This window comes from Pezoporus occidentalis, unplaced genomic scaffold, assembly GCF_034315485.1.
Source record: "Pezoporus occidentalis ecotype Australia unplaced genomic scaffold, CSIRO_AGI_Poc_V1 ctg352, whole genome shotgun sequence".
Classification (NCBI taxonomy): Eukaryota; Metazoa; Chordata; class Aves; order Psittaciformes; family Psittacidae; genus Pezoporus; species Pezoporus occidentalis.
Genome location: NW_026915506.1, coordinates 865 through 25,643, shown reverse-complemented (window position 1 = coordinate 25,643; position 24,779 = coordinate 865). Strand labels below are relative to the sequence as shown.

The 24,779-nt window shown below is 37.5% G+C and overlaps 1 protein-coding gene across 1 annotated transcript; it reads right to left on the bottom strand.

Annotated features, from left to right (window-relative positions):
• Positions 1–852: 852 nt before the first annotated feature.
• DNA2 (DNA replication helicase/nuclease 2) lies at positions 853–21,949 on the bottom strand. Its single transcript, XM_062630466.1, has 20 exons — positions 21,889–21,949; positions 20,974–21,153; positions 19,967–20,150; positions 18,457–18,602; positions 16,556–16,681; positions 15,404–15,623; positions 14,780–14,897; positions 14,310–14,475; positions 12,830–13,024; positions 11,683–11,913; positions 11,077–11,193; positions 10,874–10,983; positions 9,701–9,810; positions 8,497–8,721; positions 7,228–7,421; positions 7,028–7,117; positions 6,741–6,933; positions 3,359–3,448; positions 2,259–2,441; positions 853–2,138 (listed from the first exon to the last, which is right to left on the bottom strand). The coding sequence occupies exons 1-20, from the start codon at positions 21,897–21,899 to the stop codon at positions 1,953–1,955; spliced, it is 3,075 nt and encodes a 1,024-aa protein (XP_062486450.1). The 5' UTR covers positions 21,900–21,949; the 3' UTR covers positions 853–1,952.
• Positions 21,950–24,779: the final 2,830 nt, after the last annotated feature.

The window sequence follows — 24,779 nt, the reverse complement described above, 5'->3', positions numbered from 1 at the left end:
TACACAACTGAAAAAGTGTGCATTTTCACCTGAAAAAGAGGATATCCTGTCAATTATTCAAACTATTTTTGTACTGTTCAAAATATTGATTATATGAAGTATTAGCAAAGTACAAAGCACTATAATAAAAGCAACATCAAACTTTTATTTCAAGCATTACAAAAGTTACAGAGCAGTTAAAAAAAAAAAATCTACAAGCTTGTCTGCAACTCTATCTATGCACACAACTACTTGACATTGACCCAAAAGAAAACACGTACTAATCATTAAAAAATAAAAAAAATAAAAAAAATCTGTTTTCAGGTTTCCACCAGCAATCTTGGAAAGAAGTTTCTCAGTAATAGTTTAGAGTGTGAGGTAGTATAAAAAAAACGAAAACAGATCTGTTAAGTAAAGGACATTTTGCATTGTACATATTTCTTTTCTTTACAAAAAATACAACCTGAGCATGTAAACTTCTTATTCATAAAGCTGCATCTCTAGTTTTGGGGTTCTGGGGAGGTTGTTTGTGGGGTTTTTTGTTTAAGAAAAAACTACAGATTAGATAAACTGAAACTAGAGTTTTACTATGATCTTCATATGGGCATAAGATGCTTCTCTGGGCATTATTTCATCCAGATTTATCTGCTAAATTAGTTCATAAAAGTGAATCAACAACATATCTCTTCCAGATGTATGCAAAAATCAAGAGATTAGAAAAGTCATGGGATGTTTATAATAGATTAATTGCATTATTTATATGAATATAAAAATATATTTATACATAATAAATACTTCGGTATTTAAAAAAAGCAGAAGCACCCTTTAAGGAACATTACGAGGCTCTGAGGAAGAGAAAATTCCCCCCCCCCCCCCCCCAATAGCAGAACAACACAGTATCTTATTTAGGAATTCTAAGAAATGGAATTACTGTATGTAGACTACATTTTAAAGTCTTTAAAACCAAACTCAGCCCAGAAAACTATGACACAATGCAGCCCTGGTTCCCCCTCTTCCTCAAGAATTTCTTCATTCCCTTACGCATCTGTTTATCAAGATAAAAGTGAAAATAAAAGTAGCTATCCAGTATCTGAAGGAAGAGTACTTCATATTTCTGATTTGTCTGAAGTACACCGGTACCAAACCGACCATCTTAAACATAGAAACGTGTGTTGTTCTTTTTCCAAAAAGAAACCTTTAAAATAACTGAATCTTGTTTCTGGTTTTGCTTCATTCAGAGTAAACAATGCACATCAGCCCTTGTACTCCACTAAGCAATCATTTAAATTAAGCAGCACCAGAAAGAAATATACAAATGCTTGTAAAACTCTTCAACTTCACAATCATAAAATATTACACATGTGGAGACTTTCATGAGCCCCTGCTGGAAGATTGAAAATGTAGGAAGTTAAGGAATCATGTTGATATCGTCACTTTCACAAAAAACCCACAAAACCTGTTTGAGTATGTGTTGGTGTTTGCAAAGAAAGCAGCTAACAAGGTCTTTCCTGTTTAAACAGGCCATGGAAACAGCTGTACGTAGAGCAAATTCAGTACAATGCCAGAGAAAGAAAGAATTAAGCAAGTCACCTGAAAGTTAAACCGTTTTCCATTCTAGCAGCATTACTCGTGAACAGTTTTCTCACCAGATGTGTTTAAATGCATGGTACTTAGGCAGAAAACAAATCACACTGACATTAGATGCCTAGATCACCAAAAACACCCACAAAAGCATTAAACAGTAAAAATTCAGGCCTTAAAACTAGAAAATATCAATTTGACTTGCAAATCAGCATGAACTGCTTCTGCTTTTGAAGACAGTGAAGGTTCTAAATCCATTCATTAGCTTGATCTCAAGTATATTTTTGGCATATTTAATTATCACATTTTGGACTGTGTTGCCAATAAGTGTTAAAAGTATAACCTAACTAATCAAAGACCTTCCCATCCTTATCTCGATAAGCCAATCTTACCTATCCCCTTTCACAAAACAGCACAGAGAAAAAGGATATCATTGCCTCAGACTGCAAATGGCAGAGTAGCTTCTCTAAAGGCGGATAGTAGGACAAGGATGGAACACAGCCCACCATGATTAGCTTGTGCTTGGCTCTTGTGATAGCAACATTAAGACGTCGCCAGTCCTTCAGGAGGGTGCCAAGCTGTTAAATAAATGTGAATTGTTTTTATTATTCTTAAATTTCAGAATTTAATGTAGGTAGATGCATTATGAAAATTAGGGGGTTATTAAAATCGACTGAAAATTAATATGACCAACTTACATTTTCTTCATTGCTGTTTCTAACAAAAGATACAATTATTATACTTTTGTCTCTTCCTTGATATTTGTCTACTGTATTGACTTCCACTCTATTCTCCTTCAGTTTTGCCATCAAATCAGTGATTGTTTTTAATTGATGTCTGTATGGTGATATAATGCCAATGTCTGAAGGGTTGCAGCCAGCCTGAAAACAGAAGAAATGGAAAACAAAAAAACAAAACAACAAAACAACAAAAAAGAAAACACCAAAAAAAAAAAACCAAACAAGCAAAACAAACAAACAAAAAAAAAGTGGTCACTGCAGTTAACTTGGGATACTGATTACTACCACAAGACTCTCGAGGATTATTTTTCCTCTTTAAACAGAGCTGTGAGATATTGTATCTACACCCAGTCACCAATGGAACTCTAGGTATAAGTGGTATTAACTGAAAAAAGATTAATAATTGCAAGCTCCCAATCTTTGCCTTAACCTAGCACAAAGATACTCTCAAAATCCTAATTTTTCTTTCTTCCTCAAATGGTGAGGTGAACATTCAAAATTCCTTGTCTGTACTACTCCTGAAGTTGACTGGATGAAATAAGGAAGAAAGGTAAATCTCTCACCCCTACCTCACAAGAAAGTCATCCCTTAAAAGAATATAGCATCCAGCTTTTCTTGCATCCAAAATCCAACTGGGCAAGGCACAGGGAACAGAATGCAGACCTCAAGCTCCTCACTATATTGACATGTAGCTAACCTTAAATTTATCCTTATGATTATAATTCAACAAATAAACCATTACATATGTTGTATCTACATATATTCATATATACATATATATTCATATCTATACGTATATATTCATATATACATATATATTCATATCTATACGTATATATTCATATATACATACATTCCTATATATACGTATATATACATATATACATACATTCCTATATATACGTATATATACATATATACATACATTCATATACATACATATATATTCATATATACATACATTCATACACATACATATAGCCTCCATTACTACAGCAGCATAAAAATTACTAATCATAAAGCTGTCCCTCTGTAAAATGTAATAAAGTTAAAGATACCTTAATAAATAAGGATGTGAGGAAGAGTACTAGTTTAGCTTCTGTCATGTTACTTACACCACCTTTTTCTGCATGTTCTGGTGCTGGAACCTATAAAAACAAACCAGAAAATAATGACTTTTGCTAATCTACAGTGACATACTATGTTCTGATCGCCATATCATACATGGTTATAGTAACAGTATTAATTAAAAAAATACAGCTAAATGCTAAATTTTAGAGAGTATAATAGCCTATACCTTAAAGTAACTTCAGAATACATTTGTAAAACAAGTTGAAACAATTTACTTAAATGACTTCCTAGTATTAGCAAGTGACCTTAATGAACTGCAAATCTTGATCTTTTGACTTTACAGTTCATACAATATACATCATTTGAAAAAAAACAAACATTTCCCAGCCTGACACAGTAAGAGAACAAACCGCATTTCACACAGGACTTCTGTTTTAAAGCTTTCCATTCAAGAATGTTTACAGTGAATTTTTCCCATTCCAATGGCAGATGTTTTTTTCTTTTTTAATGTTTCAAAGCCTACATTTAAAACTACAGGAAGAACTATCCAAAATGGTAGTACTGAATCCCTGCATCATGTATGAATGAGGAACAAGCTTATAATGTAAACTCTTGTTATATCAGTGCCAGTTTTACAATTTATTCTGTTTGTTTAGCTCTTGCCTTCTCTAAAGTTTAACCAGTATCATTAGTAATAAATGTGTCCATGATATTGTCCTTCTAGTAACCTGGGGCACAGCTAAACATCTGGGGTCAAGCAACAAACCCCTTTACAAACAGTCCAAAACTGAGCATACACTAAACTGCTTTTTGGCTCCAAATTCCATTTACTACCATTCCCATTTACTGCCATTTACTACTTCACCAGTTCCACTACTTGCCTCTGACACTAGTGACATAGGTCAACTTTGGTTTCTTAGATGTTACTTTCTTCGGTTTTCCTTCCAAATTATTATGACACTTAAAGTGGAAGGTGGTATAGCCTGATGTAAAGAAACACTCTCAGAATCCTATTACAACTAGTTTTACTTCTCCAAACATCCACCCCAATATAATCTGAATGGCTGAGTTTGGGAATCACTATAATGTTTAACATATAGGTAAAGTAATATATCGTTAATATTTGTAAGAGTATTCAAGGTAAGTGGCATCTCCTTGCCACCACATATAAAATCTGACATTGTACAATATGCATCAAGAACTTCACAAATCCAGGAATTTAACTGACTGGGAAGCTCGCTAAGTATAATCTATGTTCAATACCCAGCACACTAAAGCACTGCACTTGAACAGAAAAATAATCTAATAGAGATTGACAAACCCATGTGCAACACTGCTGCAACTCTAAATAGAGGTCTTTGAGGCAGCACATATATATATATATTAATAGTAGGCTACTGCACCACATTTATTTTAGGATTCCAGCCACATACGAAAAAAATAGTCTGTATTGTGTTAAGTAGGGTACTACATACTTCAGCAACAATCCTATTCTTATACATGTCAAAGTTTTTTCCATGACATAGTTAATTTGCAGTATGTTGGATACAGAAGCAGAATGTATTTTCCTTCATATTAGAAGATTCCATTGCCTTTTCCAAAACAGCAGCTTCACCATAGCTTGTGTTTCAACAGCTACATAGCTTAATACTTCCTGTAAGTTAACTTTTTTACATTGCCATGCACTCAGTCCAACTGTAATGACCTGTCATATCACAACTGAATTAAGAGCTAAGCTACACTGTTACAGCTATGCTGTTTTCTGGGAGTTTGGTGGTTGGGTTTTTTTGTTGTTTTGGGTTTGCTTGTTTGGGTTTTGTTTTGTTTTTAAATTCACTATTCTGAAAACATCACACTTGATAAGCCTCAAAATCTGCATGTGACTAATTTTTCTTCAAGCAGAAAAGCAGTTTTAATGAACTGTTCATTACTATCCGTACTAGCATTGACATAGTAAAGAGTACAAAACTACTTCAGGAGAAAAAGGTTCTAAAAGCCAGGTAATGCTTATGATAGTATATTCACATAATACACAAAAAAAAACCCTAACAAAACCAACTTTGGCCTAGAATTACTCAGAAGACTGATAAGTCAAGGATATAATTTGCAAACATTCTGACCCAAACTGTCAGAGGATGGGCAGACTGACACGGGATTGGATAGAAAAGCAACAAACACATTTGCTCACTGTAGCAAACATGTCACATTAATAATCAGAAACAAATAGAGGCTTTTTTCCAAAAAATAAGCAGAATAAATCTAAGCTACCTTGCTTGGTGTCATTTGGTATTTTTTCCTGGTTACACTATGAATAATAGAATATGGGAGGGGGAGGGGATAGGGACAAAAAGCAGCTCAAAGAAAACAAAATAAACACTGATTTTATTTATTATTGTGTTTGGAGGAAAGGGGGTGGCTCCCTCCTTCCCCCACCCAACAACTACAACAATACATGGACTTTTTGGGCTTCCTCTCAAAACATGACATTATACCCTAATGTCTTAACAAAACCAGGAGCGTTTAGGAAAGTGAAGCTTTCATGCTGGTTCTACAAACAGAACAGCTGTCTCGTACTGAGAATGGGCTTTGTGGGGAAGAAAAAAAAAGAAAAAAAAAAAAGAGGAACAGGAACTCCAGCTTTCAGATTACCAATTTTGGTATGATTAATAGATGAACAGTGTATCAGCCAGTTCTCTGCTGGAATAAATCTCTTTCCAAGGACCAACTATCTGATTTTCTATGAAAGGAACAGCAGTTATTGAGGCATTCCTAGAAAAGGTCCCCCTGTTTAGTTTAGGCATTTTTAGAAATGTCTCCAAGTCACTAATTAAACACCGTGTTTCTTTTCAGACCAAAAACTAAAAATATGTACTAATTTGTCTTTTTCCACATGCATTTAAACTCTTGCTCATTTTATTTAGAAGTCAGTTTCTTTACACGATTCTTAACTACTCTATAGAGTTTCATTTTCCTGGCAAACATTTGAGTCTCCATTAAAGGACACACCTAAAGCAACTTACTCCTCCCTCACACTTCAGTGTATACAACATCTGTGAAATTCAGTGGAGAATTGCAATTATTCCTGACATTGGTACACATCCTAGACACCACGGACACTGGAAATGAGGTCATTCTATGCTTGCAAGGGCATCCAATATGGCCACACACTTTGTGCTACACTCTGTACATAAGAAGTAACTTTATGGCACATTCAATTTGTCTAAAATATCCAAATTAAACTTTTCTGCTGCTCTTAGATGCAACTGTAATACAGGTACTGCTAGAACATGTTTTACATGTTCACTGTATTGATAACTTGCATCAAAACCACAATTTTGAAGGGAGAACATAATGAAAAGAGAACATTACCTTCTCTGTGTTCAGAAAACACACAGGTGTGCCTGGATCAAGCACATTTTTCAACCATGTTTTTGAGGCATCTGCAAGGTCCAGTTTCAATTTTATTAGGTTGGGCAAGTTAACAGTGGCATTTGACACCTTCTCTGAGCCACATTCCAGTCTGCCTTCATACACTAACATGTTACTCAGTGACATAATTTTGCTGAAGATTGAAAAAACAAGAAGAGGCATTAAATGTTGCATTTTCAATCCCACAACATTAAAACCCCAATATAGTAGATAAAAGTTTAAAATACCTATTCATTCTGTACTGCACAGTCAATTGGACAACAGCATTTTGGTTTTGTTCCAGCCTTTTAAATAAGCTTTCACTCATGCCAAGATCTCTGTCACAAAACAAAAAAATAAAACCAAAAAAGACGTGTCACTTGAAACACAGCAAAACCTTTCCAAAAATTCATGTTACTAATAATTGTCCAATAGCATTTTCTCTTACTTTGCTTCTGCATTCAGTACAAGTGGAGGCAGCTGCTGATGATCCCCTACCAGCACAAACCTCTTGGAGCAGAACAGTGGGCCCAGACAGATGAGCTGGCTTATCTGGGAAGCTTCATCAACAATACAGAAATCAAACTGCCTCTGAACAAAGATAGGGTGATTTACTCCCATGCAAGATGTTGCTACCACTGCCTGAAAATTGAGACACATTTTAAGGATAAGATACATCTTATACCCTTTAGTACTACATTTTCCAGATTAAAAGAAAAAAAAAAATCCCACTAAACTAAAATGTAAATCAAATTATTATTCTTCAAAATCAGACCAGTATACGTTAGTTACCTATTGGTCTCATATGCTTGCATTGATTGCAAGGGACAAACCAAAACCATCTTATAGCAGACTGTAGTAAATAACTTGTTCCTGCCATGTGTTTAGTGTATCAGGTTCTACGCATATACAATCCATGGAGTGTGCTGAAATGACTACTGTGGAAAACTACATGTTTGGTTGGGGTGTTTTAATCCCAAAGATAAAATTGCAGCACAGTTCTTCACACTGCTGTGCTTCCACTGCAATACAAAATGACTAGAATATGAAACATTAAGTCACTTCCCTTATGACTTTAATCATTCCCCTGCAATGCCTATCAACAAAAAAAGTAAATGGCATCTTTTGCAAAGCTGGCATTTATTCCAACTACCACGAAGCCTCATTCTATCAAGAAATTTAATGGAAAGCTGCCACTGATTCAGTTTACCCAGCTCCAGTTACAGTTTGCATTGATATTCAGACAGGCAGCACTTATTTTTCAATCAAATATTCGTGTTCAGCCAGGCCAGCTCCACAACACACCACTACTTCCTCTTCCCCATCTGCTCATTGTATTAATGGCCCAGCAAGCACAAGCGGGAGGAAAAGAGAGGAACAGCAGCAACAGGTGCATAATGTTAGAGAAGGTTGCAGCAGTTCACTACCCCCACCCCCCACAAGATGTCAGGTAAAGGCACTGGAATCTTTGGAACTTATAACAAAGCTAAGTTACCTTTTGTAGATGTAAACAATGATTTTCAACTTTCAGACAGTTAACATTGGTCATTACTGATATAAAGAAATTGAAGAGATGGAGTATCTTTTTCAGCTCAGATTTCATATAGCAATGATACACCTTTGGGATGAGTTCCTTCCCTGTGGCATCCAACCAACCATAATATTAATGTAGTTATCCCTTAACAATTGGCAGGACTAGCGCAAAAACTCTTCTCACCTGACTGTTGTAGACCTTTTCCAGATCTGCTACAGATCTAATTGATTTGGACCTGAAAATTTCTTCTTCCGTAAATTTCCGTATATCTGGATGAACCTTCTGAGCTCGTCCCAAGCGCAGGAAACCCACTTTGAATTTGGCTAGCTTTAGCAGGATATTGTCCACAGCCGTGTGTGTAAAACTAGTCAGAAGAACACTGAAGCCACAAGCAGAAAGAATTCTCACCTAACGAGTTGCAAAGGGAAGGAAAAGGTAGAAAAGGTATTAGTTCATAAAGAAGAATCAACAATCCTATGTTTGACTAGGTAAAAAACATGAAGTTTTAGAAGAAGTGAATAACCAGCATGACTTCATTTATATCAGTCTTTCTCACCAGACCTGCCAGTTAGCTATTGTCAAAGCAATATGGGCAATAGACCTGATGGTTCTCATAAACAGCAGGCCTACTATACACGTCACAAACAGTGAGAGCTAAGAAAATCCACACACACTCAAACAGCACTGAAAAGGAACTGCACTCTAAAGATCCTCACTGTCAGAACAAGTCATGCAGCCAGTTCCCACAAGCACTGTTCTCCATGACAATTTATCCACAACGGATTCAGTAGAACAGGCTGATCTAATGATAGCAGCAGCTGCTTGCTTCCCAACCTCCTCTTTCCCCATGAGTTGATGACAACTGGAAATGAGATGACACTGCAATTTCAAGAAAAACTTGCTCAGCCCACAGTCTGAATCCAGTATGCTCCTATAGTCCATTCCTGGGGAAAGAGAACCGCTAACTAGAGACGGCTAGCAGGCTGTACATAGCTGCAGCACCATGGATTTATAAAATTTACAGTGAACAAGATACTGAATTCCCCAAGGAGTCCCTTTTCCAAACTGTAACTCAGGATTTGAGGACACTTGGGGCCAAAGAATTTTAATATTAAAGTGTCACAGAAGTGATTAAATATCACACTTCAATCTCCTCTCTCCCACATACATTCCTACACAAGCAAGAGATTCCTACTCCACAAAATACATTTCTAGTTATATTAAATACAAGTTCTTAAGTAGAAGGAAATGCATTTTCTTTGCAATTATGCAGATACCAGTAGACTAAGTCACAACAGTTTTGGGCAGTATGCTTTGGCCACAATTTGTCTAATGCTATCCTCTAAATCTCATAAAAAAATTTAAACATCAAAGTACACAATCTTACTAGAGCGCATATTGTAGTAGTTTTTCCTGTTCCAGGCATACCCACAATAAGTGTGTAGTCTTTTGAAAGGAGCACTTTTTTCATTGCCTGTTTCTGAGGCTTATTTAGACCTTTAAGAAGAAAAATCAAAATGAAATGTCTATACTTCATAAACATTGCAATAATTGCTAAAGTTAGTAAAACAAAACTTTAGTTTCCTCCTCCACTAGACCCCTTAAAGAAAAAAAATTGAGCAGAGTACGTCTGTATGTTCTAATGAAGTGATGATATTAAACATAATACACAAAACACATAATACAGCATCTGTACTACTGGAAATAAATCACTGAAGATATTTTTATTCTTAGACCTTTTGTGCCTTTTTTTCCGCACCTCCATATGATATCATGTACATGCATTTATATTTTATCATACCCACTATCACATTCAAGCATACAGCTCAGAGAAAAGGGAAATGAGTTGCACATATAGCATCATTCTGTTTAGAAGCAGCATTATGTCAGAGCTGTGCTTCCCGAGCCTGATGTAAATAACCAGTACATTCCAGCTATTTGAGCTAGGCAAAGCTCAAGTAAAAAAATAAGTCTTCAGACTGAGTTTTAATGAAAAGTTCTGTTTCCCTAAGAGAATTGTTAAATTTCTGCTTTCACAGAAAACTCTGTCAGAGAACACCACAATATTATCACCAAATACCAAACATTGCCACATACCTAAGTAAGTTTTGTTTTTAAAAAAGACATTAAAAAGCACCACAAAGTATCACACACTACAGAACAGTCAACAAGTCAACAAGAATGATTATGCAAGTGAATGCTTACACCAAAGCTTATCTCATTCCACTCTCAGTCTGCTTCCTCTATCCCAAGAGCCTTCCCTGTTCCTTCCTTTTGTGAAGGTTAGGGAGGCAATTATACAGTGCACTGTTTGAAATTGCAAGCTGCAGCAACAGAAGTAGAATAAAGTTGTACACAAATATCTGGTCAGGTGTCCCAACTAGTTTAAGACTTATTTAATCAAAAGAAAACATGCAAGGTACAAACTTGTTTTTAACTTTTAGGCAGAAAACTACCACTGGAACCAAAAGTATGAAAAACCCCTTATATTTAGTATGATAAATGTTTTGGCTGTAGAGATGCACTACCTAACAGGATTTTTGAGAAAGCCACTTTGTACCTTTTAAAATATTTGCAACAGTTTCCTTTGCTTCTGGAGGAAGGACAGAGCTCAAACGCTGAATAAAACGTGGTTTGTGGAAGTCAATTATCAAGTTGCGGAGCCTTTCACTGTGGATAAAAGAACCCAACCAAGAAAAGTTACCATTTGAGGAACTTCACCTGAAAATATTGTAAGTGTGAAATTAATTTGATTTCTCGTACCTGACTGGGGAATCATTCATCAATTTAGAAAGGTTTTCAAAAGTGACTCCTATGCCAAAATTGCCTTCTTCATGATCCAACCTAAATATGATGTTCTTGGGGAGCTTTGACAAATTCCTGAAGGATGACAGTAACATGGACAAAATAATTCTGTTTACAAGCAGTCTGCTGATGATTAAAGACTTGTTACTAAGTTAAATGTTATCTGCCAGGGGTCCTAGGGTAAAGCAATAACTAGAAGAAACACACTTAACTGACCTAAATAAAACACTATTGGAGCCCAATTTAAAGGCAATATAGTCCAAATAACAAAAATTACTATTAGTACAGTAATCACTGTATCCATATAGTCTCACATTGGAGTCACGAGTAAATGGACATTTGCAAGCATGCTTTTATTCAAACAACATAGCTAAATAGACAGGCATATACACTGACCAAGTATTGAACTCCTCAATCACGGCATGAAAATTTCTGAAGGGTACTTCCCCAAGCCCAGCCAGAGAAGTCAGAACATGTCAGAGCTTTTAGAACACCCAGAAGCACCCTTTCTGAAGGCAGTATCATAGTGTCTTCAAACAGATATTTCGCCTTGCATTCTATTACCTGTCCAATAAACAGGAGACCTTTGTCACACTGACTTCGTTAACATAGCCAGTAGCCAAACCAAGTAAACCATTTTCCTCTCCACTCACAACCACTCGATCACCAACCAATAGGTTTGTTCCAGGGATGGCACCATTTCCACGTTGGAAGATATGCAGGTACTTTCCCTCAGAAATTTCCTGTACTTCTTCAACTCTGATCATGTTCCCAACACAATCTCCAGTCTTCTCTCTGAAGATAAAGGAAAAATAAATACGCTTTAATATTAAGACACTCTCAGTGAGAGAAATATTAAAAAAAAAGGTAAAAAACATATCACCTATAACCAACCAAACCCAATGGCCACTCCTCCCCAAAAATAAACCCCAAAACCAAAAAACCACCAACGAAAAAAACACAAGACAAAAACACCTCACAAACAAAAAACCCTAAAGCAACAAAAAAAAGAAAAAAACACAAAAAAAAAAAAACACACAAACCACACACACAAAGAACCAGGAAGATTAAGTAGTCAACCCTTATACTTGTTCCAAGAACTGACTCTAATATTTAGGCTAAAATTATCTATAATCTCCTGTTAAAAAGCAAAACGTACAGATCCACTTCACTAAAATGTTCCATATTTGCTTATGGAGTTGCTTGTTTCACCTAAAACAACTCAGCTACATTTCACTTTTACAGAGGCCTTGAAATGGGCCTACAAACTGCCAATTATCTTTTTCCAGCTGCTGGACTAGGTAATGCGTAACAACATGCTACTTCAGCCAACAAGAAAGAGCCTTTAGTATGCTTTTACCCACATTCACAGCCACACCTAGGAGTACAGTCCAAAATGCATCACTGTTTGCCCTCAGGAAAAGGGCACAATGAGCTAGGCTTCTGAAGACTGAGGCTGCCGTTTGCTGCTTCCTATGTGTCACTTAAAAAAAAAATAAATAAAAAAACAGAACAAATACAAAACCAATAAATCTCACAAAAACTCTACCTGTGCACAGGTGCACAAGTAGCACAGGTGACTATTTCTACAAGCACTATTCTACACTAGAAAACATCTCATATTCCTTGTAGTGAGAAGACGAGTTACAATGCTTCATTTCCTGTTACTGAAGGGAATATTATATGTACCGAGTTAGAGTTTACATCTTACCTTTCCAAAGACGGCATCATCCATATATTTTTATATCCCTTTTTACCCTCTCCACTTTGTAGTTCCAAGGTTAACATTAGGTACCACAGGCTGAAATACTCTAAGTGGGAGGGTTTCAGGTGCTGGGTCTCTCTTTCAATAATGGGTACCATAGCAGAAGGAAAAGACACACTGGCCATCTTCTGTTCTACAGCTCTAGGAGTAGAGACAAACACAGGAAAGAATCAACTTGTATCTTTTTTTCTTGTAAGTCTGTATGTAAGTAATGCTGATCTAAATATATACCATAATACACCAGATAGATTCAACTTTATTTCAGTGATAGATTAATCTATATCCTTTATTCATGTGAACAATCTCATGTTACTAACTTTACATCATCCTATGATTTTGAATTATGGAGAACAATAAGTTAACCAAAGAACAGTTAAAGACATTTCAAAGATAACACTGTATACATTCAGCTAGTTGATCTTTTATTCCTTTTTTGTAACATATGAATACTACATTGAGATTTAGCTAAGGAAAGTGGATTTAATAGTTAATACACAAACAGACTTTAATTCAATTTATCTCAAAACTAAGTATCAATAGACATTATATCTAATCAGAGATACAAAATGCAAAGAAAAAAAAAGTTGTTGCAGAAATGAACAGCTACCCAGTTAGCAATAATCCTCTTGCTCTAACAACTGAATGTTAGAAGTAATATTTCACAAAAACTAGTTTACAAAAACCTACCATGTATGGCCATTAATCTAGCTCCTTCAACCTACAATTTCACCCCTACAAGTTGAAAAACAAGAATGCATTATATTTACACAAGATTATCCCAAAATCTCTCCTGTTCTAACATATCTCATTTGATCTCTTCAATATACAATTTTGGTTCTGTTTTTTTGTGCAGCATATGAGTAAAAACTAATTGTTTTTAAAACAATTCAATAACTTTATGTGAAAATTTATCAAGTATTTGCTCATTACTTCACTTCAACAGGAGATGCAACACTTAAGCAGAGTAATATCAATGCACTTGTCCTGAGTAAACCACAACAGTATCAGTACTTGTGTAATACCCTATAGAAAAGCAGTCTCCTACAGAGTCAAAGTGAAAGTGCTGCTGTCCAGCCATAATTCAGCCTTAAAAGACTGCTATTTCAAAGAGCTGAAAGAATATACCTTTTAAAATCATTATTTACTTAGAGGCAACAGGCATCAGTTATTATCATTGAGTATTTTGTTGAGGCTTATCTCAGACTTTGCCTTGCAGAAAGCGTACCTGAGCAAATACACTGAGTGTGTGCGAGAGTGGGGACCTGCACTGTAAAAGTTACAGTGGGGTCTGTGGAGCATTCTTTTGGAGTGCAAGAGTCCTCAAAGAAATAAGAGGCTGTCAACCACAAAAATGAAACCACAGTATCAAAATCTACAATTATTCAAGCTTATTTAAAAACACGAGTCAAAACTTTTTTCTTTTTACCTGCCATATAGAACGCAATTGTGCACTTGGGAGCAATATTTACAGGCTTGACTGTCATCTACTACAGGAGGCAAAGCAGCAAGCTGTGAATTTTGTCTTCCCATGGCAGATTCATGTGTACTGTGCATTAAGTAGAAGGCCACATGGTTTCTTAACTTCATTAATTCTGTCAAAGAATTAAAAAACAGACTAAGCTGAAGGGTATGGTTTTGGGTTTGTCTGTAATACTAATGCAAAGGTAACTAGATATCAACTTTCTAGTCAGCTAAGAAACATATAGCAAAGTCTTAGTGGCATACTAATAGAACAATTAAGTTCTTAGCATAAACTTACTGGAATTAGTAACATTGTAACAAACAACAGATCCCCAAGTACAGATATGTTCATAAGAGTAAACCTTATAACTATTACTAAAATGTTTCATTTTAATTAAGATAATTAAGATCTGTGGGGAAACGGAACAACCTTACCTCTTCGGTCCATGCGAGCTCCAGAAACAGGGTACATAGTACCAGTTTTAAGATAAAGAAGAAATCCAGCTTCGGGATCTACTCTCCGTTCTGAATTCAACAAAGTATACAGAATAACCTGCAAACATTATGTATAAAACTTATTACAATGTATTAAAACCAAAATACTTTATACAGTGTACTTAATTTTTCCATTATTGGTATGGTTAAGCAGCCACTATCATGACAACTAATCTAGAAGCTGTAAGTAGTAAGCACGTAGCCAAGGATTTCAATTAAAAGGCATCTTCCTTAACAGAAGCTTGTATGCAAGGCTACTATCTCTAGATCAGGCCAGTTAACCAGAAAGATGTATAACACTAATTCCTCAAGCAGTCTGCCTGAACCTAATACTTGCATACAGTAAGAAGAGACTGAAGAACAGATACACTAAGATTAAAAAAAGCCCCAAACAAGCAACAACCTACAAATGCATTTGAAAGTGGTAAACATATACTTCTCACTGCTTGGTTCATTTCGTATCAGCAGCTTCGGGCATGCTAGGATCAGCCATCCATAAATCTAGATGATACCACATACAAAATGTTTCATATTCATAAGACAAAAATAGATCAGCTGTTGTACCTGACTTCTGTGCTCTATGGAATTAGATTCCTTGCCAGACTTGAGCTCTAATGGCATTACCCTAGACTGTACTCCAGGCTGGCGATGGATTTTCACTCTGGCTGTAACATCAATCTTTCCCTTCAATCCAAACCTGGGAGACCATATATTCTCTTCAATATCCAAGATATCTACAATCTCTATCTTACAAGAGAAATCTTCTATTTTTTCACCATTGGACCTAGGAAGAAATTAAAGCTGGAAGTTAAGTTTCCTTTATTTCTTACTATTGAAATATTAAAATGTAATTTAATATTTATGGCTTTGCACTCTTTAGCCACTAACTTTCTATCTAAAGTGCATTGAGTCTCACTCAAACTCTCTTCCCCTTCATATCAGAAAGCTACTTTAAACTGCACATTAACTGGTTTTAATAGGTTTTGGTCTCTTCTGAATAACCACACTCTAAAATACTTTGTGCTTAAAGTTTAAGGATATACACTGATTTTATACATATACAGATTTTACCCAGATCTGCCATCTCAGCAAAACTTTCACACATGGCTATTAACATCAGGAAGTCATAGACAAGAGCCTAGCAGCAGTTGAGTAAAATAAACATTTCACTGATAAAATGTTACCCTAGTGAAGAATTACATTTCATTAATAAATAATTTCACATTTTGATTTGTAGTCTTGCACATGCCTACAGTAATAATAGAATCATAGTCTACTATGATTTGGGTTTGGGTTGGAAGAGACCTTAAAGACCATCTAGTTCCCTACCATGGGGAAGGATGCATTCCACTAGGCCAGGCTGCTCAAAGCCCCATCCAGCCTGGCCTGTAACTTCTAATACAGTAGACCAAATATGCTTGCTTTTCTAATTACTAAAATTTCTACTTTATACTACCTAGTTTACAAAGATTTTAAGACCAGTATGATTTTTATATCAGTTCACCCTGAACTGACAAAATGTTTAACATCTTTCCTAGTGCTCATATTGGCAGTTAAACTTGCAGTGCTCAAGATTAGCCATTTTGGCAGTAAGGCCATAAATTAGCTCCATATGCAAACACATCTGCATGAAAAGTGTTGATCCAAATATGAAAGGTGAACCAAACAAGATACACAATGTAGAATAGTCTTAAACTTTTAATTCTGTTTTCTTACAGTTTTAGTTGCATTTTATTTTGGTTAGCTGGATTGTGCATAAAGTCTTCTGCCCATTTAAAAAATGATGGCAAATACTCTTCCACTTCCCTCATTATTTCCGTTTGTCTCAGATTTAAATGATACCTAAAAAATAAAGCCATGCACATAACAAGGCAGAAGTATTAGATTTGCTGCTGGTACAAACAAGATTTTTCATGAAATAGCAACAAGATTAATGGAAATAACTATCAAGTTTTAATAAACATCTAGAAATTGTAGATAATGGCAGATTCATTAAGGTTCAACAACTGAACAGCCACCATAAAAGACAGAACGCGTATTCGTATCTGATGTAGCCTTCAAAATGTCAGGTGTAACTCAATGAAAGCATCAGCACGGTAGGTGTGATGAAATGAAAGCTAGACTGTAAGAAGGGGTACCGGACTCATGCATTTTAAAATGGCTAATCCTATGCTTTATGTAAAATTGAAACCATTAAAAAAATAAAATAAAAATTGAAAGACAGCCATTTGGTTTTTGCCGGAATACTGATGTGCTACTTCTTCACATACATTTTGACAGGCCTTAAACCATCTTAAATTTTAAATGGAAAGGAATCATGATCATCTGCAGTTGCTACAGTTAGGAATACACATGAAAGCATAAGTCTCATTAAACTGAACTTAATCGAGTGGCATTAGATAATTCATTGCTGGCATTCTACAATTCAGTGGATATAATGTCATTTTTCTACAGCAACAGGGAAATACCAGTGAGTTTTGCACAAAAATGTTTATACAAGTGCAAATGAGCACAGCCAGCAAACGTATGTAACTTACTTTTCAATCCTAACAATTAATTGCCTAGACACAAAAAGAGTAACTGCAAGTCATCAGTTCCAGAGACACAGAGTGATACAAAGGGCTTTAAGTCATCTCAGAAGTCACAATTCAAAATACCTACCTTCATAACAGAACTAGTGTAATAAATATTTTAATTAATTTTAACTTCAAGCTCATCTGGGGCTAACAGATACTGACATTGCCCAATATACAATTCCTAACAATATGTATATATATATATTTTTTTTTTTTTTACATAAATTACATTTTAATCAAGTCCACATTTCTACCATCTACCAGAGAAAACAGGATAAAGGTCCTCTAACAACTGAGCCATTAAGTAATCTGACAAAGAACATGAAAATATCAGACACTCAGTGCTTGGTCAGTCACAAGTTTAAAGTTAATCTCCTGAGGATCAAAATCAGTTATCACATTTAACTCAACTTTGGAAGATGCCTGGAAATTTAATGTTACAGGCACAAACACCCCAACCTGCTTGGCCTGAAAAAACATGCCACACATACAGTTACTCCAGAAGCATAGTTCAGATCTGTAGAAGTTGCTCAGCAGGGAAGGCAAATTACACTACAGAACATTCGTCATCATCATCATGGCTTGACTTCGCCAACGAAGATTTGGGAAGGGCTTTACCCACGCTTACTACAAGCGCGCTGATGACTAAAAAGGCCAATGTGAGACAGGCAAATCCGGCTGCAAAAAGCACAGCAAAAGGTTTCCTTGGGCGGTATAGGTGGGGCACGATTCTTTCTACGCTGTCTTTTCTCCTCGAGACTAGCTCTGCGTGAGTTCTCAAAGGAGTCAACGCCATTATGTATGGTGTGTCTCCACGTCTCCCGATTGGAGGCCAAGGTGGACTGCTCTCACTAAGAAATACCGAAGTTTCATTAAGCAAGTTCATTTGGTAGACCATTCTCAGAATATTAGCACTATGGTTTTTAAATTAAAACTAAGGTTCTAAGATACGTCTGCTAACAAGGTTCTAAGATAAGTCTGCAAGTTCAAGTGCTTCTACCCTGTCTTCCAAACATAAAAGTCACCTGCAATGCTACTTACATTTCTTTGAGATACTTCTGGCCATACACAATTTTATTTGCAAGTTCTTCTACTTTTTCTTGTGCCAAGTTATTTGTTACTGATTGCTGGAAAATTTCATGAAGAATTGTACCAACGAGTGTTTGGCGCGAACCAGACTCTGAGCCCTGCAACAGATGTTACATAACACATGTATATATGTGAAGATTCACGCCCACTTAGTGCCAAATTATCTATAAAATTTCTTGGTTTTATTTGCTGCACAATGAACTGCACTTATTTAATTCTAAGACAATTAGGGCTTTCACTTCACTAATACCTGTTCTGACTGTGAAAACAGACAGTTTGAAATGGGTCTTCCCCTCTTTATCTTTCATTTTTGTCCAAACCCTAATAATGTTAGGATACAATCACTATGTAACTGACAGGTGAGAAACATACATTAAAATCTGTTTTGAGTAAGTTTTGCCTGTGGGTAGTATTAATATTAGTATTTTCTAATGCAAATCCTTTTACAATCTTACAGATACTACCTTTTTGTATGCAACAGTTTTCTGTGTGTTAGCAACTCGCACAGAATTATTCCAAATATCATCAAAATGGCTCAAAAACCCATGTAAGCATCACAAGGATTGGGCTCTGTAGACTCATACGAATTGAAAGTAGTAATCAGTTATGACCTCTGCACAAGCCACCACCAAACAACCGGAAATCTGATCACTGTGGTTTAAGTACTTATTGGTATCTTTTACAGACCTGGCACTTGTAGGTTGCATTCACAACTGGTGGATGGCGTTATCCCAGAGTCAGGACTTTCTGCATTGTCCCTTCCAAATGATTAGTTTGTTCCTATTACTCCTCTAATGAAGGGCTGACACCATTTCACAGTCTTCTCCCGTGCTTTAATCTTCTTGTTTTAGTCACAGGCTCCCAGCCAGCCCACGTACTCTCCATTACGATTCCTGGCCCATTTGGATTTATACCCCTACCACATCTGGAAGTTTTCCTCAGCTGAAACTGGCAGCTGTGGCTTCTCTGCCACATATCAGTGCTGATATTACAAGAAACTTCTCCTGTTTCCAAGTTCTAGCCGCTGGATTCAGATTACCAAATCAGCCACACTAATTCTTAATGAATTGGCTGATTTTTTCAGATGCTTCTAACTTGGCCAAGCATGGCTATGTATTCATGTGGTTAATAAGAGGCAGATCACTCACAAGGGATTCACATCCATTCAAAATGTGGCAAGAAATTATCAAACAGTTGCCAGAATTTTAAGTGGGAAGCTTTTTTTTTTTTTGTTCCAGTAGCTGTATTAAGAATATAGAATTATTTCAATTCTCAAAAAACAAGAAGTTCAATGAAAGACACACAGTTTCCATTCCAAGTTATTGTACTGCAAACATTAAGAAAAGCTATTAATAACATTTTGCAATACAGTATCTTGGTCAATTTAACACTGGACTAAACCACCAATCTCAATGGAACAGTAACCCATTAATACACTTGATGCTTTAGAATTAACACTTACCCTAAACCTTTCACTCAGCACTGCTCTTCTCATACATCGAATACTATTTGATATTGTAGTACCAGAAAGCAGCAAATCTGGGTAAAGAACCAGGTATCCAGACTGTTCATCGATGACCCAGGTACCAGAGCTACACTTGCCTTCTAAATGAATTATGTCTCCTGGAACAACTGGAACAGACTCCCTATAATGTAATACATTTGAACAATCATTTGCAAGCTATGGACACAATGTATTAGAAATTATGCGCTATTAGAGCGGATTCAACATACTTTGAAACAGGAGATTACTGCAATTCTTTTTTAAGAAGTTGACCTAAATCAAGTCTGAAAGCGAATAAAGGAATTTTTACTGACAAAACTTCAGTCATTCTGAATACTGGATCATACATCAGGAAAACCAGAATGCATGGAAATCCTGTTGACTTCAGGTCATTCCAGATCTATGTATAGAGCCATTTCAGTATCTTTATGTTGCTAAGTAACATACGCACACCTATGTGTTTCAGAAAACTAAGCTAGTCTTTTCTTTTCTAACACACCATGCAATCACTACACAAACACCTAAATTAAAATCCTATCCTTGCTTGAAAAAACTTCTGCAGGAGAGCTCAAGCTAAGACTATTTTAACAGACTGTATAAAACCTCATGTTTTACAAGCATAGCTTTGTACCTTTATACACATAAGGGTACATCATTTAGCAGAATACTTTAATTGTTGCAAGGCAACACTTAAATAGCCTGCTTCATGTTTATTGTCTTGTTTGTTAGTACAAAGACACATTAAAACTTCAAGGTAGCAATACGCACTCAACACAAGTTACATGACATCAGTTTTCTCAAGGTGAATATTACACTAATATACTGGCAATAGTGCATTAAATAAAAGTTACTTCAAGATTTCATATCACTTTTAGGACTCATCTCAAAGCTAACACAAAGAAAATTGACTTAATAACCCAATATTTCATCTTCTTTTCAGACATTTATATTCCTGTATGGATTACCAGCCGTTCCTAAGAATGCACAGTTCTGTATCTTGCAGCGACTGAGATGCCGTAATTGTCAAGTGCTTCTCAGCATCACTTCCATTTCTCTGTAGTATGCTGACTTCCAACACACAGTATCTGTTGTTCAACCCATACTTCAGTATTGTGTCAGGGAGGTTGGTTGCTTTCCTCTGAAAACTGAATTAACAATTCATTACAACGACATAACATGATTTGAAAACAGGCAACCCATACACAAGAAATGGGGAAGCTTCAAGCATAAACTCAACTTTAACCCTCTGCAATTTTCATATATATTTAGTGTGGCTTTTTAGTTCTAAACAGTAAAGCATCACATTGTCTCTTCGATGAGAGGAATGAAAACCAAGCATTTGGGCACTAAAAACACAAGGAAGGAGACATAAAGTTGCTATTTATTGCAGCTAGTGCTTCCTTTTGGTGCCCATATATCCATATTCATTTATAGATCAATTATGACCCTACTGCAAACCCAGCTCTTGCAAGAAAGCTTTTATCTCCCTGAACACTGTAAAGCACACGTGAATTTCCACAGACATCAAGTACCTCAAACAGAGCCAGCTAAGTTTTTCTCCCCTTAACCTAAAGTTAACTAGAAAACCGGTATTCAAGGTTCAGCTCCCCTCTGGCCAATAGCCAAAATCTCAGAGAGGCCAGGGCAGCCAGTCTCCCGACACAGACCCATGTCTGCCGGAGCTCTGAGAGCAGCGGGCTCCTCTCACCGACTACTCCGGGCATTCCTGACCTCTTCGTAAATGAAGCCCGTGCCGCCCCGGCGACCCTGAGAACTCCCTCCCGCCCCCGGCGCGGCAGAGAAGGCAGCCAGGCACGTCCCGCGCGCCACGCTTTACATTTCAAACCTCCCGCGCTCATGCGGTGCCGCTCGGCTGTTACCTCTCTGCCATGAGCGGGTCCTCAGCCACGCACGGCTCTTCCCGCCTCAGCTCCGCAGCCCAGCCCCGACGCAACGCGACCAGGAAGGTAAACGTAGGACCCCTAAACCCCACGCCTGCACAACACCACCCCCACACACACCGCCAGGGCGCAGGCGCAGTACAGCCGCATTCCCCCGCCCGCCTCTGGGAAAGCCCCTCCCCTCGCCCTTCCCAGCTCGGCCACTGGCGGGGGACGAGCAAGCGCAGCCAATGGGGAGGTTGACTGGAGGGCGGCTCTTCGCCGGGGCGGCAAGCGGGGTTGAAGGCGCGAAGTGGCGTGCGGCTCCCCGAGCCGTTGCCGCAGGGGTGGGGCCCGCGCCGTGAGGGAGCGTGAGGGTGCCCTGAGGCCCGTGGCGGTTACGTCTGCGCGGAACAGGGTAGATCTCAGCCCTCCCTGTCGTTATTTCCACAGCGTCAAGTGCTGTTACAGCCGCGGCCCCTCTTCTGATACCAGTGCAGTAGTATGACGTAAAATAAGATGCGCTTTTTGCTCCCAGCTGCTTATGGGGGCAATTTTTTTCCTCTGATGAGAAATTGTTATGTTCTGAGCTGACACTCCCTGACAGACAGAGTCTGTCTGAGGCGATACAGAAGCTTTTATTATATAATGGAAACAACACGGATTTTTTATTTTTTCCACAAAACCACTTCTTCAGCAAAGGATTCCGGATCTGAGACCATCACTTTTAGCAAAGACTGAAGGACTCTAGTACTATGTATCTTCTTAGTACAGCAGTATCACTTTTCTGTAGTTCAAATGAAAATTATATATAAAGAGTTTGGTCTTGTATCTATTTAATGCAGCCAAACACTGGGAAACAGCATGGAGGCTCCAGTACTGCAAAGACAACAGTTTCAAACAGTGGTTGGGCATCCCAACAGAAAGCTCAAGCATGGATTTTAAAAGGTGAGAGTATACTTAAATTAGCCCCTTCAGTTTTCTTTGGGATAGTGCCGAAATACATGCAGTTAATTACCTTCATGTTGCTTTCCATTGCAGAACCTCTAATATGAGCTTACTTGTAATTAATAATTATGCAGTAATACTATCAAGTGCACAATCACATTATTTGGTATGGTATTAAGAGATTACATAAATACTTCTACTTTGATCACTGGATAACCTTGTGTTCTGAGGTCTCTTTGTTGCCTATGCTGCTCTTACACACTAGAAGAGAAATTTTGCTTCTCTTATACACTAAAAAAGAAATTTTCTAACAGAATATGGTTATAGAAGTTTAAAATATGCTTTAAATAGATATATTTTTTATTAAGTTAGGTGCATGCCAGGCAGTCTGGGGAATTTGTACAAAGAGTCTGAAATCCAGAAAAATACCAAACATTACTTTAGTACCAAAAGTTGCCCTGAAGTGTTAAGGCTATGACTTCTTAAATTCTTTTTGGCATCACTGGTTGAGAAAAATGTGCCTACAATTTGAAGATGCATAAGCATTCTCCAAGTCTGAACTGCATAAATTATGGAATTTATTGTAAAAAAAAAAAAAAAAAAGTGTTATCACAAGATAATTCTTTTCCTTCCAATCCTGTGACAGAGTGAGCTATCTATACTTATGAACAGTTAGCATGCTTTATATGCCCTCATTTTTTAGGCCATACATTGAATCGTGGAAATGTATGAGGGGAACCTAAAGCTGTGTCTTCCCCAGCACCTGACTCAGTAATATATATTTGCCTGCTGCCACCCCAGGTAGCAAGTTTATTCTTAAAAGGTAAACTGAGATTAAATTTACCATGCATCAGATTTAGCAAGTATGCAGTCACAGTGTGAGCTGGTTCAGTAAGGCAACACCAATAAAATCCATTATTTTCTTTTTGTGGGTTAACAGTAAAGGCACTATGTAGTCAATCTACCCTGGAGGAGGCAAAATGTCAAACAGCACCCAAAGGTTACATAGCAGAACAAAACAGTATAAATGGCTGTCGTGGTTTAAACCCAGTCAGGCAACTCGTTCACTCACTTCCCCCCCTTTCTTGCCCTCCCCCTTGCTCCCAGAGGGACAGAGAGGAGAATCGAAAAGAATGCAACTCCCACAGGTTGAGATAAGAACAATTTAGTAACTAAGGTATAACACAAATCACTACTGCTACCACCAATAATAACAATGATAAAGGAAATAACAAGGGAAGAGAATACAACACCTCAGCACCAGCCGACCGATAACTTGCCCCCCCTCAGGCCGACCAAGCACCGACCGATACCTCCTCCAACCCTGCCATCTCCCAGTCCTTCCGGCTAACTCCCAGTTCCATCCTGGGCATGACGTGCTGTGGTATGGAATACCTCTTTGGTCAGTTTGGGTCAGGTGTCCTGTCTCTGCTTCCTCCTGGCTTCCCCTCCTCCCTGGCAGAGCATGAGGCTCACAAAGTCCTTGGCCAAACCAAAACATCACTATCAGCTCTGTTCCCGAGCCAAAAGTCAAAACACTGCACTGCACCAGCTACCAAGGAGGAGAAACATGACTGCTACTGCTGAACCCAGGACAATGGCAAGTAAAGCCATCAACTTCCTGAACTGTTTTACTATGCAGCCATGCTAGCAATATGGTGAGAGAACATGTCAGATTCTGCCAACAGGAGTAGAAAGGAGGAGAGTACAGGAATCCTAACTCAGACCAGTCTGAAGTATCACAGTATCACAGTATGCTAGAGATTGGAAGGGACCTTGAAAGATCATCTAGTCCAATACCCCTGCCGGAGCAGGAACACCTAGATAATGTTACACAGGAATGTGTCCAGGCGGGTTTTGAATGTCTCCAGGGAAGGAGACTCCACAACCTCCCTGGGCAGCCTGTTCCAGTGTTCCGTCACCCTCACTGAGAAGAAGTTTCT

What these genes read in the sequence shown, in the direction of transcription:
- DNA2 (XM_062630466.1), bottom strand. An exon ending in TGTTGCAAATATTTTAAAAG is followed by an intron (nt 9,811 to 10,873) that starts GTACAAAGTGGC and finishes TTCTTCTTAAAG; the next exon opens with GTCTAAATAAGCCTCAGAAA. An exon ending in CTACTACAATATGCGCTCTA is followed by an intron (nt 8,722 to 9,700) that starts GTAAGATTGTGT and finishes GCAACTCGTTAG; the next exon opens with GTGAGAATTCTTTCTGCTTG.